We start from the raw sequence: 19171 nt of genomic DNA, 5'->3' as shown, positions 1-19171 counted from the left end.
CAAAAATCACGATATCCAGCCATTTTAATCAGCCGAAAACGGATCGCACCTAATTGGATAAACAAAGTAAATAATATAATGATAGAATTGCGTCCATCCCAGTTTGGATCAGCCTCATAGTTCTAGGGGGATCATTCAGTTCTTGGCAAGGGCCTGCTGTTACATTCAGCTGCGCACATCACCGTATATTACAGTAGAAAACCACAAATTTTGCCTCCAGTGGACTGCTCCAGGGTGTACTCCATGGCCTTCGCAGTGAATGGACCTTGGTCTCCCAACAAAAGAATTGCACCACTTACAGCTGGTGCAAAACACAGCTGCCAGGCTGCTAACCAACCAGCCCCGTTCTAGCCACATAACACCCATCCTCTACTCCCTTCACTGGCTGCCTGTAAGATGGCGAATCATCTTCAAGATTGGCTTACTGTGTTTCAAAGCATTATATGACCAGGGCCCAAGGTACCTGAAGCAGCTTCTGACCCCATACTGCCCCACTCGATTACTGCGATCTGTAGATGAAGGACTTTTAGCAGTACCTAGAATCTCCCGTAATTCATCTGGTGGTCGAGCTTTTAGCCATGCGACTCCGACTCTATGGAACTCGCTTCCCCGCACAGTGCGAGAGGCCCCAACTATAGAATCCTTGAAAAGTAGACTCAAGACTTTCCTGTTTACTCAGCATTCCCATAATTGTCCCTTTAGTATCTTCATGCTTCTGTATTTTATGAAAGCTTTTCTGTACTTTGTTTCTGTACTATATTATACTATGTATCTGTTAAGCGCCTTGAGTCCTATTGGAGAAAGAGCGCTATATAAATAAAATTATTATTATTATTATTATTACCACAGTCTGTCAAATTGTGTGAAAATAGTTATTATCAGCAGTCATGACCGATTTCTAAACATTGTTTTCTAGAACATTTGAAAGCAGCAGCCCATCTATTTTTTAATTATTATTTTTTTTGCTTTGACTTTCATAAATGTCCCTTATGATCTTGTATAATAAAATATTAAATTCCCAGTAAAACATTTTAAAATCTTGCACCTTTGTGCAGAGCGATGTAAAGCAGCCTATGTTGTTCCAGCTGATGTGGTTCCACAAGCATGCCCTTGCGCTGTGACTAGCAGTTCCACTAAAGCTGTAGTGTCTCCGCTGGCCTCTGATCTAGGGCTTAGCATTTATTACAAAGTCAGCATGTTTGTGTGACCGAGTGAGCTGTAGAATGTAACCCTATTGGCAGCACACTACAAAACTAAGAAATAACAGGACTATAGGCAGACTGGAAGCAGGAACAATAGTCTCTCGGCTGGGCTTTGCAAAGGAAGTTATCAGAAGGGAAATAGATGTTCCCCATACTCCTAGTTGGAGCGCTCTCTTGCAGTGAGGTGTTGAAGAAAATAATTTCTTTCATACCATGCTGGTTTATTTTTGCAAGTGAAATGCAACAGATTAAGCGTGAACCCTAATGGCTCTCTTCATATTTCTAGCAAATTGCTATCACTCACATTATTTTGTATTTGCCGTATTTTCAGGCTTCATTTTCTGGTCAACAAACAAGTAGATTATAGTTTTGGTTTTGGTTTTTATTTCATGTGTTTGTTTGCAATTTAACTTTTAAACCGCCCCACACACACACTTATTTTTTTTTTTTCTTCTTCTTCTTCTTCTTTCTCCGAGCTTTTGGAAGTATAGAGTAACTGTAATTCCTTACCTGTCATAAACTCTGGCTTGAATTTCTTGCCACAAAGGTTATTTTCTTCAAGCCACAATGTGGAAATGAATCAATAAATGGCTTTGAACATAGAAGTCTCTTCCAGAGAGCCCAGCACGATTGATAACAGATGCTATTGTGAGGTTTTAAAAAGGAACAGTCTGTATTAAAAACGTCATTCTTCAGTATGAGCTTGAGTGACTTCATATGGGTTTCCATGGGGCTGCCCTGTTATTTGACCACTAGCGGGATATTGGGAATCACTAGAGGGTGGAGCAGCAAAGGCCAGTAGGTGAGCTGTGATTGTCTTGCATATCTGAAATGTTACCCCAGTAGCTTTAATCACTTGCCTTCTGCATGTAGTGTAGGGCGGAATATAGAAAAGCGTGTCTGAGTAAATGTCTTTTGAAAAGCTCACAGCCTGGAAGTATAATTTTAGATACACTTGAAATTTCATGTGTGTGTCATTGTACAAAAGATTACTAAGACTTTTACATTTTTATTTTATTTTTTAAGTTGACAGTCTCTTCTTTAGCTTTCACTCTTTAAACCGGAAAGCATCAATGCACTGAATACTGTAGTTCTCATCCTGCAGTGAAATTGCGTGCATTCATAGCTGTCACTCTCCAGGTATTGTGAACGTATAAGTCCCAACGTGCCCTGCCAGCTGTCACGCGGCCGTAGCATGCTGGGACTTGTTATGTCACCATACCTGTGACACAGGTTGTGTCCATGCCTGCTCTATGATATTCTTTAAAACTGCTTCCGTAGTATGGATGGGTGAAATCTGTGGGGTCCTAAAGATGGCTTTCTGTTTTGGTAACGGGAAATCCTGGGTGAGGACACCCCCACCCCAAGCCTCTTTTGTGTACATAGGTGAAATATTTAATCAAGGAGGAGTTTTTACATGGACAGTTTTGTGAAGGAGACACTGGCTCCAGTTATTTATTACGTGCACTTCAATAAGTGTTAGACATGTGCAAATTGACTAACAAGTCAAAATTTTGAAACCTACAGTTGGTTGAAGTTTCAGCCACTATTTAAAGTGATTAGCGTTTAAAAAATAAACAAATAATTACCAAAGACAAGGTATCACCTGGTGCCAATTAAATATTCAGTGATTACACCAGTTAGCCTGAAGCTTTCCAGTACCAAAGGGAATACTCAACCCTTTTGTGAAAATGGGAAATAATCCAAGAAAAATTAATAGAAATGGGATATCATATAAAGGTTATTGTACATTTTTGACCAGTTGAGATTTATTATCTATTAAGTATGTTATAGTGATATTTTATATGGAAAAATAAAAAAAAAATCTTTTTTTTTGAAATATATATGTTGTATACCAGCGCTTTCTAACCATGGGGTCGATTCTATTCGGCAACTAATGAATAGCGCCGGGAATTAGCTCCCGACGCTATTCAATTCAGCAACTAGTTACGTCGGCGATGGCCCGTTCTCGCCGACAAAACAGGTTGAATTGTCGGGAGATTGGGCATTCTCCGACTTAACTCCCCGGCGCGAGGCTGATTCCCGACAGAATCAGCCTCGCGCCGGCCGCGAGGCAGCACTTTTGTCGGGTTTCTCTTCTCATCCCCCGGGGATGAGAGAAGAATTCCCGACAATTGCAGGTAATTAGTTGCTGAATTGAATAGCGTCGGGAGCTAATTCCCGGCGCTATTCATTAGTTGCCGAATAGAATCGACCCCCATGTTTCTAAATAAATAACTAAGGTGCACTGTTAAAAAAAAAAAAAAAAAAAAATTTTTTCCCAGTTGTAACTTTTCCAGCTAGGTACACGCTATACAATTATCTGCCAGATAATCTGCCAGATCTAGCTGGAGGGAATGAAAATCTGGCAATGGATGAGAGCAAATTACAATCTACTATTTGCTCCCAACCACTGCACAACTGTCAAAAACAGTCGTTCATCCAAGTTGGTTAAATTTGTGTTTAACCAATTTGTATGAGGAACAGGTTTTATTCGTTTTCCAGTGTTTGGGAACAAATTATAGATTGTCATTTGATCTCATCCATTACCAGCCAGATCTGGCAGATTATAGTGTGTACCTATCTTAACTCTAGCACATTGATTCTCAACCTTGATCTTCAAGATTCCTCAACAGGTAGTGTTTTGTGGATGTCTGTCTGTGGAAGCAGGTGGAATAATAATTGATCTAGCAAAACAGATGAACTCACCTGTGCATGATTAAAGAAATCCATAAAAAAATTCCTGTTGGTGGTGCTTGAAAATTGGAGTTGGGAACCACTGCTCTGCTCTAGCACAAACGGATATTCACGTTGTAAGGCCACGCTAAAATAGCACCTTTTTTTTTTTTTACAAAGCCAGCATTTGGTTCTTATATCACCACCTTTGCAGATAGAAACATAACTTGGAATACAGCCAGGCAGCCTGCAATTCATACAATGTATAGAAACATAAGTTTAGATATTGAAAAGAAGAAAAAAAAAAGGCACTACTACCTGCAGCTTATAAACTCTGTGTCGTCCGATGGCTGTGTGATGTCGTCGGTGGTGGCAGAGGGTGGACCAATAAGACCCTGCTGTGAAGAGCGTTTGTAGCTTCTTCTTGGTCTACCCACTGTATACCCAAGTGTTGAGTGAAGGTCTTAACCTCTAGGTGGTAGTAGAGAATTAAGAGACTTTTTGGGGGGACATTTACTAAGCAGTTATAAGAGCAGAGAAGTGAGCCAGTGGAGAAGTTGCCCATGGCAACCAATCAGCACTGAAGTAACATCTATAATTTGCATACTATAAAATGATACAGAGCTGCTGATTGGTTGAGAGGGCAACTTCTCCACTGGCTCACTTCTCCGCTCTTATCACTGCTTAGTAAATGTCCCCCTTAGGAGTCTATTTACTAAGCATTGGATGGAGATAAAGTACCAGCCAACCAGCTCCTGTCATTTTTCAAACCCAGCCTGTGAACTGACACTCAGGAGCGGATTGGCAGGTAGTTTAGCTCTGTTGACTTTATCTCCATCCAGGGCTTAGTAAATAGACCCCGTAGGTAGTTATGGCTTGGACTCAACACAAGCAATCTGCATTCACTGTTGACAGTAAATGAGTGGCCCATGAATGCAGCTTGCTTATGTTGCATCTTGGGCACGTATTGAGTATGAAGAGGAGGAGGGTTGTGGACCAGCACATAGGAAACGCTAGACAGCCCTGGTGGAACTTGCTACAACTCCTCCAGCTTAGCAGGTGGGGTAGCGATAGTATATCAAATTCATTGAATGTTGTGAGGCTATGTACCAATATCACCAAACTGGATGTTAATCTATTCTTTGTATGCGTTTCTGATGTCTGGAATGAGGCAGTCCAGCATTAATGAGACGCACAAAGGATCACTAATGTTTTATATGCCAGCTTTGCGTGTCTGTCGCACTGGCCTGGCAGTTTAGCACTGCCGAATTAGATTTTTAAGCGTAGAATTGGAATCCTGCAGCCCTTCACTTCTGAGACTGATGCTTCATCCTAAAGGTCAATGTCCACTGAGAAAATGAAGCTGCCATTTATTTCTTTATCTCTCCCGTCACTGATTTCCTCTCCTGATCTGAGAAAAAGAAAATCAATGGGTGTTTGATAAATTGCACTTGTAGGAAATGTTTCTCCTTTTGTAATTGAATAAGTTGGGTGTTAATCAGAGTATTTCTGCCAAGTGCCAATGCAATAAATCAAACTTTTGTTCTGGGCTTGCCAGATCACATGAAGCTGTAATTCATAATCAAATAGAGCAATAAACACGGAGGTTGATAAAATGCATCTGGTGATGCTGCAAATCACACGTCATTATGGGGGAGCCAGCTGGCGAGGAGATTTCAGTTTTGCGGTCTCCTGCTTCAGTCTCTTGTAATTTTTTTTCCCTATACAGGTTGAGTCTCCCTTATCCAAAATGCTTCGGACCAGAGGTATTTTGGATATCGGATTTTTCCGTATTTTGGAATAATTGCATACCATAATGAGATATCATGGCAATGGGACCCAAGTCTAAGCACAGAATGCATTTATGTTTCATATACACCTTATACACACAGCCTGAAGGTCATTTTAGCCAATATTTTTAATAACTTTGTGTATTAAACAAAGTTTGTGTACATTGAGTCATCAAAAAACAAAGGTTTCACTATCTCACTCAAAAAAGTCCGTATTTCGGAATATTCCGTATTTCGGAATATTTGGATATGGGATACTCAACCTGTATTTTTATTTTGTGTCTTAAACCTGATGTATGATGTGCGTGTAAAATGAGAGGCATAAAGTTTCGCACCTATAGGTGCCGGTGTTGGAGCAGTGAACAACGAAGGAGACAGACCAGGTTCATCTTATAGTATACGCAAGACTATTCCATACACTGGCGTATCTATAATTAGTGCAGCGTGTGCAGTGAACATGGGCCCATGAGTCCAGCCGGAGACCCCACTGCAAACGCTGGACCCATTTTTTTAATACTTACCCCTTTAGAGTGCTGCGCTGATGTCGCAGCACACTAGAATCACTGTGAAAATGGCACAGTGGACATGTCCACGGTGTTCTGCGCATGTGCAGTAGAAAAATCACGGGGAAAATGGCAACTGCGCCATTTTTCCAGTAATCTCCGCGTGCGCAGTAGAGTCAGAGCACTAGAGCAGAGGGGGCCCGAATGGAGGAGGCAGAGCGCGGGCCTCCACCTCTCTTAAAGCACCCCTGCTTACACATATCTTAAGATTTCTGCAGATGCAATAAGAAGGCAGATGCATCTTTGTTGATACACATGCATGGCTTTTGTTACATTCAGTTTATTAAATGGGTGTATGCTGAGGCATATAGGAGAGGAGGAGGCCCATGTGCAGTCTCTGTCAGGGCCCCTCCTCTCTAGCCAGCAGTCGGGTGTGTGTATTTGTGTAAGCGCTGTGCTAGAGTCTACTAGAAGAGGCGCATGTCTCTGGAAAAATGTTGCAGTGGGCATTTTGCTGGCGGTTTTCCTACTGCGTATGTGCTAAATGCCGGGAAAATGGCCACTGCGCCATTTCCCTGGTGATTTTGCAGCAGAGGGGTAAGTATAGAAGAAATGGGTGCAGCATGTGCTGTGTGCAGGGTCGGACTGGCCCACAGGGGTACCAGGGAAGCCACCGGTAGGCCCCACTGCCTGAGTGTCTACTCCTTCCTCTAGGGATCAGGTTCCAGACTGTGCACTTGTATTATACATGGTAGATATGTTGCATTACACTGCACTAGACTATTGTGTATTTCAATCCTCTGTGGATGCTGGCCACTCCCCCTTTGTAGGCTGGCCACACCCTTAAGTATGGGCCCCTAACACTGCATTCCCCCGGTGGGCCCTTCATGCCCCAGTCCGACACTGGCGGTGTGAGCCCCCCTTGGACCCAGGGGGCCATGTGCACCGCACACATTGCACCCATTGATATGCAATTGGCTGTATAAAGAAGAAAGAAACCTAGTGTGTGTGTCCACGTGTTTAGGGCATACTAGATGGGGCAAGTGGTTCTTCTCTGCCATCAAAATCTATGTTGCTAAGATCCACCAGAATGCTGCCTTGTTTTGTCTCACGGCATGCCCATCTCTCAGTTCTTGTAGCTCTGATAAGCTGTTGTGAAACTTGTACTTGGATAATCACTCAGGGCGTTTATCATTGCGCTCAAGCACCTGTGTAAGCAATAAATCAGCTGTCTGGTGTGAGATCACAGGATTACATAAAAGCTGTAAATTACAATATAACAATGAAATGAAATCTACAACATGTGAAGCTTGTAGGGTCCAACGCGCTAGTCAGTGATGACAGTGATGGAGGGCTGGTCACCGAGTTAAATGATCTGTATTTTTAACCTCTCCGAGTGAAATGTGACAATTCTCTGAATATATTATCGTACTGTTTGTCTTACAGCATTAAGGATTTCTTTTTTAAACCTCTTCATTATTCAATATGGGCCACCTAAACATGGAATCGCTAGTATCTAGATGCTTTCAGTAAAGTTCCCATTCATTATTGGGGGCCCGATGGGGCCAGCTAGTATTCAGCAAACTCCGAAAAATTTAAGTTTTCAGTTTGCTTGCAGGAACCAGCAGCATCTTCAGATGGGAGGGAGGCCTGGGGTTGCGAAGAGGGACCCGACAATGCAAAGTAACTGCTTATTGGAACAACTTTCCCTGCACTGGAACAATGCGGAATTGTTCCGGTAGTTCAGTATCCACCATAATAAGTCTTTGTTCCCCAAAGCATTCAAACAGGACCCTCTTACCTCTGTGTAATATCTAGTCTTGTTTACTTACTGGGTTTAACTAAACCATGCTGTGGGGTATGAAGATGCCAGAGAAATAAATATAATATGAAGAACAATGCCTTTATTCAGGTGTAGTATTGGTGACATGGCTGGTTCTAAAAATGGTCTAGATAAGACACAAATTAATTGTCTGATACGGGCAATCTAATTTTTTTTGTATTTTTTTTTTTTTTTTGGAGGAGGGGGGGGGGGGGGTAGGTGCCTAATCCTATTTTTACTGGCTTGCCAAATACACCCTCTACGAATACACTGTATACTCTACAGCCCTTACCTCTCCTGTAGTTTATATATTCAGAGGGAGGGCCATATGGTGTAATGGTTAGCATTACTGCCTCACAGCACTGAGGTCATGGGTTTGATTCCCACCATGGCCCTAACTGTGTGGAGTTTGTATATTCTCCCCGTACTTGCGTGGGTTTCCTCCGGGTACTCCGGTTTCCTCCCACAATCCAAAAATATATACTGCTAGATTAATTGGCTCCCAACAAAATTATCCCTAGCGTGAATGTGTCTGTGTGTACATGTGATAGGGAATATAGATTGTAAGCTCCACTGGGGCAGGGACTGATGTGAATGGGCAGATATTCTCTGTAAAGCGCTGCGGAATATGTGTGCGCTATATAAATAACTGGTAATAAATAAATAAATATGGAATCCTGTAGATACGGCTGGTCAGCTACGGTTGCTGCATTATGTTGCCAGTACATCGTTTTCAAGCAGAAGATCATGAAAAGCCATTAGATTATGTGATGGTGGCATCAAACAATATCAGTAGCAAAATTATAATATTTTGTGTTATGGGTGTGCTTATTACTCATAACCCCAAATAAATATGATCACAACAAAAGGGGAGAAGAAGGGTGTTTTTTTTTTATGTGAGATCTATTCCATTAAATACTTCCCCATATTAGTAACATTAACTGGACTTGGCAGGATTCACACACTTAGATATAGCTGAGACCTCTGCCTATTACCTTGGGCACTGTCCATCCCTCTGTGGAAGGGGAGATCCACCATACCTAATCATTCTGACAGCTTGTACCACTCCATGGTATCCTTAAGACCAGTGCTGCGCTAAATCTCCAGCTAAATACACCGAACAGGCCTCGCTATACATCTGTTGACTTTGTTTTAGTTTAGTTGATTGAACGATATATGGAAACTTGTGTACCCAGACTTAAGCCCCATACACACTAGACAAGAAAGTAAAAGTTCTTGCTCAGAAGGGCCAAAGTGAGCGAGATCTTCTACAATCTCGTCCAGTGTGTACACTCAATGTCGTTAACGGTGCATCTAAACATGTACAGATGAGGGAGGTCCTCGCTGACGACAGCCATGCAGCATGGTGCAGATGCAGCATGGGTGTCGTTCCCCCTTCCCCCCCGCCATCACTCCCTTTCCCGCTGGCATCAGCAAGTGTGTATTCACTTTCCGATTCCGGGTCCCCGCCGCCGCCAATGTCGGCGGGGGCTCGACTAGTGTGTACTGGGCTTGACTGTAGACACTTATCCAAATTGCAGTCTTGTATCCGCGTGACGTTCAGGCAAGTTTCTCTTTATATCTTTTGGCACCAAAAAATGTATCTCCGCCTTACTGGTCATGTAGACACCATTTTAAATTTGTTTATAGAGCGCTATTAAAATAAATGTATTGATCTTGCTGTGTATAAAGTAGTAGAAATTAAATAAACCAAGGGCCTAATTCAGACCTGATCGCTAGGCTGCGTTTTCGTACAGCCTGCGATCAGGTCTGAATTGCGCATGCGTATGCACTGCAATACGCAGGCGCGTCAGTCCACAGCGACTGGGATCGGCGGGCAGCAACGGGATGGTGCGAGGAAAAGCGATTGCAAGGTGACTGACGGGAAGAGGCCGTTTGCGGGTAGCAACTGACCGTTTTTTAAGGCGTGTCCAGAGAAACGCAGGAGGGACCAGGCGTTTGAAGGGAGGGATTCTGACGTCCGCTCCGGCCCCGATCATCGCACTGGAAGAGTAAGTCCTGGTCTGTGCAGAGGCTGCACAATCTTCTGTTTGTGCAGTTCTCCTGCACATGTGATAGCACACCTGCACAGCGAATTCCCCCTCCCCCTGTAGGCGGCGACTACCTGATCGCAGGGATGCAAAAAACGCACTTTAGCGATCAGGTCTGAATTAGGCCCCAAATAAGACAAATAGATTTAAATTAGCTGTTTGACAGTATGCAAGGAGCTAGAAATCCCTGTGATGTATGGCTTTAAACTGGAAAATGTATAATAATAATAATAATAAGTAAGAGATGTTTTATGTGGCTCTCACCTATTGCATTTATTTGTAAAAACATCTACTGCTATGAAACGTACCATAAGTGTTTGTTTAAAGCAATTATATAAAAGGTTAATTGAATGTAACCACAGTATTGATTATTCATCTCTTATGTAACACACGAGGGGCCATATCGGAATTTATTCACCTCTACGCGCACAAGTTTACAAGTAAAAAAAGTAAACGACAAAAATGCTGAAAGTATTTCCTCACATTAGTATAGAAAGTAATTTTTTACATTTATATATGGTCTATTAAGCTAGATTAGAAATTCAGATAAAGCCGCTTAGCAAGTTGCATGCAGCGATAAAATATCATTTTGGGGAAATTGAAATGTACAGCCAGGTTTAGTAAGCAGCCTGCATTACATTACTTCCAGCATAATAGTGCTGGGAACAATTCACATGGAGCATGTTAAGCCCTATCCATTTGCTGTGAATTTATTTTAATTCATGTGATGATCACAGAGGGTTGCATTGCAATGCGACATGATTAGTGCTGCAGTCCTGCTAGGATTGAGGCCACAGGATTTAATATTCACCTCCGAGTCTAACCGTTGCTTTTGGACTTGCCCACAGAAAACTGGCACTGGCTAACTACATTAACCTGTGAGCAGAAAGTTGCATACTCTTCATAATGTGTAAGATGTCTGAAATAGCAGTAGTTCATAAAAATAAAAAAGAATGGGGCAGATGTATAAGCCTGGATAAGTGATAAAGCTGTGATAAGTGCAAGGTGATAGCGCACCAGCCAATCGGCTCCAATATGTAAATGGTCAGCTAGGAGCTGACTGGCTGGTGCATTATCACCTTGCACTTATCACTTCTCCAGGCTTAACACATCTGCCCCGCTGTTTCTTTTCTAATGCAACCGTGGGGTAACTAATAATAACTAACTATGTGGTTTTAAACTCCAGTCCTCAAGTACCACCAACAGGTTATGTTAGTCTATTTTACTGAGTCAGTAAATTATTATCCCACCCGTTTCAACAGACAGAAATCCCCAAAATATGTCCTGTTGGGAAACCTTGAGCCACTGGAATAGATCATACTTGCAAGGGATTACGGGGGGTCTTTCCGAGTTGATCGTAGCTGTGCTAAATTTTCCCTGACATGCGGGGGGACACCCAGCACAGGGCTAGTCTGCCCCGCATGTCAGTCCGCCCCCCCCCCTCCTCCTTCCCTCACAAATACAAAAGCATGCTTTTACTAGTTGTTAAAATATATAAAAATGTAAAAAAGAACCACCAATAAAAGTGATCATAGTATTAGAGATTGTGGTTACATGATCTCATGTAGGCAGCGCAAGCATTGATGTAAGATTGGTTAGATGGTATCAGCTAGTGTGGGCCGTCTCTCTCACTGTAAAGGACATTGCCATGAGTTTTTCTTTTTTTTTAATTGTAGTTCGTGCCCGTGAAAAAAAATGCAGCAGCCAAAATACCTTTGTCTATATGCATACCTCCTAACTGTCCCGATTTCAGCGGGACAGTCCCGCTATTCGCACACTGTCATGCTGTCCCACCCGCGGGTCGTAGTGTCCCGCAGATGGGCGGGGGAGTTTGGGAGATCCTGTGATCACCGCTGCTCTGCAGTGCAGCCGGTGATCACTGAATTAAATGCTGTGCGCGGCAGATCCCTCCTTGCCTTATCACAAAGTTGGGAGGTATGTATATGTGAGCACTTCATAATAACTCACTATACACTTTTGTCAAATGTTCTGTTTCAATTAAATAGGCTCCTCCTACTCATGGTATTTCTAATTTATAGCTTACATTTTGCTGAATGAGACAGCATTAAGGTGAATCGATCTGTTTGCAGTGAGCAAACTTTTTCAAGCGTTAACCTGTTTCCTGTATAGGAGTAGTCCGAATTGGAGCTGTGGGTTCCCTTTAATTGGTACCTCTGGGTATAACACGGCGTTTGTTTATAGCTTGTTTTAGCCGTCAAACCAGAGCTTAAGAGCCTTGTTAATTGATTCACAGAAAAATGCATCTTCGTGTTTTTTTTTTCTTCTAAGCCTACATAGGTGCTGAGGCTTGTCGGTGTTTAATATTTTCCGTATTGTTACACAGCGTGACGTTTTATAGATTCATTTGTTTGATTGTGCCAATAGCAAGGCAATTGCCACTTGCAGAAGTACACAGAAAGATGAATAAGGCATTGTTCTACTTCAGCAACTTCCCAAACTAGAAGATAAATGGTTTTGACTTGTATCCCTGGGGCTCAACCAACGCCTTAATTTTTCCAGCTGACTTCAGTTTTATTAACAGTCAGAGGTGTATTTGTTTTAACCTACACGTTTCTAAAGAGAACTTCAAGTATCTGCAGTGAACACCAATTATTGTGCTCTGTTCAGTGGTGAATCTCTAATGTGTGTAGTTCTTCGAGTCCCACGTCTGGAGCACCATTATAAAAATCTCCGGGAAAATGGCCACCTCACATAGTCAACTCAATTGTGTCATCGGTTAGAGAGCAGAGGGCACGGATGGAGACTGATTCCTCTCTTAATGCACCCCTCGCTTTGTTTCCATGGACGTAGTGTAGGCTGAACCGCTGTCCTTGGGCATACAGCCAACCAGTAGCGGCTCTTGCGACGGGCAAGCAGGGGTTTTGCCCGGGGCGCCGCCGCGGTGGCAAGAGCTGCTATTCCTGGTCCCCGCTCCCCGGCTGCAGCAGGCGCTACGTGGGTGCAGCTGCAGCCGGCACCACTGACAGACACTAGAGGTCATAATTGACCTCTAGTGTCTTTGCAGCGCTGCTATGGGAGAGACGTCATGACGTCTCTCCCATAGAGAGGAGCGGCGGCCAGAGACGGAGGGCAGCGCAGCAGCGGTCAGGAAGCAGGAGCGGGCCTGGTAAGTATTGTGGGGGGTTTTTTGTGTGTGTGTTTGTAAGCAGCGCTACTAGGGCACAACTACAGGGGGCAAATACACTGGGGGCACTGCTACAGGGGACACTGCTACTGGTGGCACAAGCCCCTTCCCTATGAAGAAGCCACACCCCTATTTTTGGACGTGTGCCTTCGGCGCGCACCAACTCTATTTTACCTGGGGGGGGAGGGCCACAGGAAACTTTTGTCCTGTTCGCCACGGGAAACTTTTGCCCTGGGCGCCACAAGGTCTAGAACCGGCCCTGCAGCCAGCCTGTTTACTAGGCACCAGTGCCTCATCAATATTTGGTCACGATGTACCTCCTTAATCTCTTTGGAACATAGTAAATGTATGGACTACAATTCCATGGATGTTGGCTCAGTGGAAGCGCACGCTAACAGTGAATGCTTGCTGCTGTATTTGGAAGTTCTGTCTTTCCCAGCATGTAATTCTCAATGCAGTTCTTTCGGCATTGCAGAAATACGCTAATTGGTGGGTGGAGAAATTCTCTGTATTTCTAGTTCCATTTGTATTTAACTCAATGAGTAATTGTGATGGTACAAAAAAAAAAAAACACCCGTCTTGTATGTAAAATGAATCCGCTTTTCACTTGAAAGCTCCAATAGTGAATCGGTCACATTAATTGATGTCAGACAGGTACACAGTCCAGCGTAAAGACCATTTTTTACAGAGTTACTACACCTACTTCAGTCTCCAGCGTAATGCTAGTATACATGCATAATAAACGCCAGATTTTTTTTATTTTGCTTTAAGATTCAACCCATATGATCACTTCAACCTCTCAAATCTGTATTTACAGTGGCCCACTACAACATCGGACAAAGACCTGTATATTGATAACACGTCAGTTGAAGAATCTTCCGGAACATATCCTATTGATGATGATGATTACTCCTCTGGCTCTGGATCAGGTAAGGATTATCAATTTATGAATTTATTAACATGTTTTCTATTGTAGGTTTTTATCTCTCACAAGTATTGTTTTTTTAATTGATTACTTTCTACAATGAAGATTGAGGACCTTGGGTAGAATAATCAGTAATGGATTTCTACCAAAGCATATGAAGAAGAGACTTTTTTTTACACCATTGTTCTTTAAATTCAAAGCATTTTATATGTTGCAAGGGCCGTACACTTGATCTTTTTCTCTTGGGTTGAGGAAGACACGCACTTCTTCTAAAGATCAAAAAATATCTAAAATAATAATGTTTAAGTATAACAATTCGGAGCATAAAAATATATGCAGTTTTTAAGAAGCCTGGTTTGCATGTGTATTAATACATATATTTAAAATGGGAAAACTTTCTTTGGTATCCAACATAAAATACCCACTGAATTGAGCATAACCACATATGATATTGGAAGAAAAAAAATGTGGATGGGGGTTGTTAGTGAATATGCTTAATGGCAGTAATTGTCCAAAAACACTTATTTTTGTTAATAAAGGAAAAGCCTCTTATATTTCCCATTGACAGTACAGTACATTGCCAAATGAACACTTATACCCCTTTCTGACAGAGAAAAGAACCCGGTAATTTCCCGGCTCGTGAAGGGTCGACCCAGGATTTTTTTCTGTGCGAAAGGGTCAACACAGGACTAAGTTCCCGGGAATTCGACCCAGGAATTTACCTGGGTTTTTCCCGGCTCTTACACGGGTTGCCGGCTGTCTGAAAGGGTCCGACCCGGTATTTTAGAAACTGGTCGCAGCTGACCGCGCTTATTGGCTGAGCTGGCGGGTCACTGGCGATTGGCTGAGCAGCAGGGTCTCTCTGATTGGCTGAGAGGGTGTTGCACTGGCGTCATCATTGTGCTGCAGGGGAGACGGAGGGAGATAGCATGGCGCATTGGAAGGAGGAAGAGATCAGGGAGCTGCCACCCACTTTTCATGACCTCATCTCTGTGTGCCATGAAAACAGTCCATTTTTTATGACACACAAGTCTATTGCAGGGCTGACACGGGTTCTGTCTGAAAGGGGTCGACCCAGGAATTTTCCGTTTTTTTTGTGCTGTGTGAAAGGGGGTAAGAGACTGTAAGCCGGGTTTTTCCCGGGAACACAAACCTGTGAAAAATCTGGGTTTTTGAGATTTTTCTGTCTGAAAGTGGTATTACTGAACATCTAGGCGCCATTTCTCCACGTGGTAGATTATTAAATTAGTGCAGCTATTTCAGTGGTCATGACTTTCTTATGCGACTACTGGGGCCGATAATGGAAAGCTTAGCTCAGCCCCCCATATTTGTTCATATTGGCAGGACAACCTCGCTGCCGAAATACAGCATAGTATAGAGTATACGGTATAATTAATTATTTTTCTACCAGTTTTTGCAAGACCGTTATATTGTATTTACACAATATTAGTTTTGTAGTATAAAGTAAGAATTGGGGTATGTTAAAGGAATCCAATGCCTCTTCTCTCCCCATAAGACCCACCTTTGAATGTTTGCTACAAGCATTTAAAGAATATTATTTGGGGGAGATGCATCATGCCTTCTAAAGATTGGAGAAGTTGCCCAACCAATTACCTTCTTCATATCATTAAATAGAATGGTTGCTATAAGCAACTTCTCAATTTGTCCACTTCTTCACTCTTAAGAAGGCTTGATGCATCTCCCATCTTGTGTAACCTGCAGGATGTATAAATATAAAATAAGAATTTACTTACCGATAATTCTATTTCTCGGAGTCCGTAGTGGATGCTGGGGTTCCTGAAAGGACCATGGGGAATAGCGGCTCCGCAGGAGACAGGGCACAAAAGTAAAGCTTTTACAGGTCAGGTGGTGTGTACTGGCTCCTCCCCCCATGACCCTCCTCCAGACTCCAGTTAGATTTTTGTGCCCGGCCGAGAAGGGTGCAATTCTAGGTGGCTCTCATAAAGAGCTGCTTAGAGAGTTTAGCTTAGGTTTTTTATTTTACAGTGATTCCTGCTGGCAACAGGATCACTGCAACGAGGGACAGAGGGGAGAAGAAGTGAACTCACCTGCGTGCAGGTTCTTAGGACGATAGAGAAATATATGTATTTTTTGTCCTCTGGAGGAAATGGTTGATCTTTAATTTATGAGCCCATCACCTGTACCTAGTCATCTTTGCCCCGTTTAATTCTATAACTCATACATTTAACAAGTACCTACTAGTGGCGACTCCAAAGTCCAAAATTCGAATAGGGGGCCACACCAACTGCCACCCCAAACACTGCCAAGCATCGCTGTCCAGGACTCCCTGGCAGTTGGTGCGGCTCCCCTATTTGAGTTTTGGACTGCACTGCAACCCCACCTCTGCCACTGCCTACTACTGTTATTATAAGTACTTCCTAAAAGCCAATATGAGAGAAAAGTGCATTATATTCTATTTGGATCTATGAAGAGTTAAATGAGGGACTTTATCAAGTGACTAAGCCAAGTCATGATTGTAGGTCTCTACTGGACTACCAAGCGAAGCGAGATGCATATTTTCTACCATAAATTCAGATTTGAGCTGTTCAGACAGCTATAGGTCTGTTGTCCATGTATGACATTCTGGAGTACTAGTTGATTTGCCAACTAGTTGATAGACCACGATGGTTAGTTAGGTGACAACCCTAGATTCTCAATAATATTGACATAGTTCTCTGGGTCAACAATGATAACATGAATTTGTGAGGTTTACAAAGTACATATAAAAAGGCAAAGATTGCAATCTTGGAGAGACCAACCAATTAGTAATTTTACAGGCTGTGGGTGAGATGTACTAAGCCGTGGAGAGAAAGTACCAACCAATCCAGAGGCTTTTTAACCGAGGAGCGGGCCTGTGTGCTTACTCGGTATCCCTTTGCACATGCGCTGGTCTCCGGAAACATGGCGTCCACTATGTTCCGGTGACTAATCACTTCTGTGCATGCGCCCATTTTGCCTGTGATTTTTGCCGTGGCTGCAGTGCCAACGCGGGACTCTGGAAATGTAAGTAATTTAAACATGGGTGCTGTCTGGGCCTCCCGGAACCCAGGGCCCATGTGCTTCGCACACACTGCACCCATTAGAAATACACCAATGAACCAATCCGTTTCTGCCATTTTACAGGCTGTGGGAGATATACTAAGCCTTGGAGAGTGATAAAGTGGAGAAAGATAAAGTACCAGCCAATCAGCTCCTAACTCATAGGAGCTGATTGATTGGTAGTTTATCTCTACTTTATAACTCTCCAAGCCTTAGTACATATTCCCCTGTGTTTGCGAAAAGTTAGGATCTGATTGGTTGGTACTTTATCGTTCTCCACTTTATCTCTCTCAAAGCCTTGATTAATCTACCCCAAAGTCTCAAAACTATTTAGAATCATGTTAAATCCTTTCAAGACATAGGGGGATGATAAAGGCCCACTGAAATAAGGAGACAGACATGTCCAGTATTTATAGGTTTCCTTAGGATTATAATGTGGGTGATATTCAGCCCAGTAGATTTAGTGGCCGTTTATATGTGGTTGGGTATTAATGTTATCTAAAAGTAATTATTAGTGGCTCAGTTGTCACAAAAAAATAAGAGTGGTGAGAGGAGGCACCCATGTGAAGTAACCTTCCTCAATGGGAGCGACTCTGATATTTAAATAATTAGGCTTTGTATACCAGTCACCGGTTCATGATCAAGCAATCCTGCCCAGTAGTGACATAGAGGTGTTTAGATAGGTGCCTTGGGTGGCAGGTGGTCAGTACCCAAAACACTGATGCAGAGAGGGGAAATTTTGCGCCACACGGGCCAAAGCTTCTGCATATGACTGCAGTCCATAGACTATTTAAACACACAAAATGATGTAGGCTCTATTAAGTATGCCATATAGAGCAATGGTTGGAGGTGCCCCTAGTGAAAAGAGCTATTTCATCTACATAAGGTGGAACACCTCCTGGCAACATCACCATGTCCATGTGGGACAGTGGCAGGAAGAGGCTTTTTGGTAAAGGAATATCTATTTCCAAACACTTATTAAGCGATGAGTTTACGCCCATGTAAGCTAGTATAAGGAAACCTGGAAAGACCCTGGCGGCTTGTGTACAGAAGAACCCACAACCTAATGTCACAGACTATTATAATTCTCTCTTGTGCCACACAGCTACAGTAACTAGTGTTTTGACAAATAATGGGAGGAAGGCTGTCCATACAGACAAACTATACCGTAATGCCTATCATGTATAGATGCAGTTAGAATGATTCAATGATCTGCAAGGCATAGGATGATCTCGTCCTACTGCATACAATACGTAATGTATAGCGCTCTTCTGACCCCTGTACGTTTTAGGGTCATGACAAGAAGAACAATATTGAGGTAGTATTTAACTAAATCGAACATTTCAGATTGTTTTATTTTACTGTTTACCTTTTATTTTTATTTATTTATCATTTACATTTTTATTTATTTGATTTTTTTTCAAAACAAGATATTTATGGAACTTCTCAGTCTGTAGTGTAAGTAATAGTAGATTTCTCCATTTCACAATATTTAAGCAATTATTTTGCATGGGAATGTGTAGAGGATTTTAGTGCTGGGCAAACAAACCTGCAAAAATCCAATGACTCAGAGCTCTTAACCTTTTAAGCTTGAAAGCCACAAAGTACACTATGTAGACAAGACACTGACTGCAAATAGATCCACAAGGTTTTATTGATGTCCATACTTTGTAGGTCCACCATGTGCAGACACCCTTCTTGGCAAACTGTCCACAAGTTCCTGGACAAGAGCACGCGGTATGTTTTGCCATTTCACTTTAAGTACAATGACCAACTGTGACACTGAAGAAGGTCGAGTTGGCCTAGAAAGCACCAGTCGCTCCAATTTGTCCCAGAGGTTCTCAATGAGGTTAAGATCTGGACCAATCTGGCCAATCCATCCAGGTCACTGAATTTTCTGTATACGAGTCCAGTGTCGCCCTGAAAACATGACAGGTGTCATTGTCGTCCTGATAAAAACATTAGTCGTTTCCGAAGAACTGCCACAATGTAGGGAG

The 19171-nt window shown here is 42.6% G+C and overlaps 1 protein-coding gene across 1 annotated transcript in view; it reads left to right on the top strand.

The window, feature by feature from the left end:
* Window positions 1–19171, top strand: part of SDC2 (syndecan 2) — a 138352-nt gene that overhangs the window by 108512 nt on the left and 10669 nt on the right. Inside the window, exon 2 of the mRNA XM_063924161.1 lies at window positions 14007–14118. Within this exon, the coding sequence (XP_063780231.1) occupies window positions 14007–14118 (112 nt within the window). The remainder of the gene's footprint in view (window positions 1–14006; window positions 14119–19171) is intronic.

The sequence above is a fragment of the Pseudophryne corroboree genome, chromosome 5, assembly GCF_028390025.1.
Source record: "Pseudophryne corroboree isolate aPseCor3 chromosome 5, aPseCor3.hap2, whole genome shotgun sequence".
Classification (NCBI taxonomy): Eukaryota; Metazoa; Chordata; class Amphibia; order Anura; family Myobatrachidae; genus Pseudophryne; species Pseudophryne corroboree.
The sequence above is the reverse complement of the archived record's forward strand: the minus strand, read 5'-3'. Positions and strand labels throughout refer to the sequence as shown.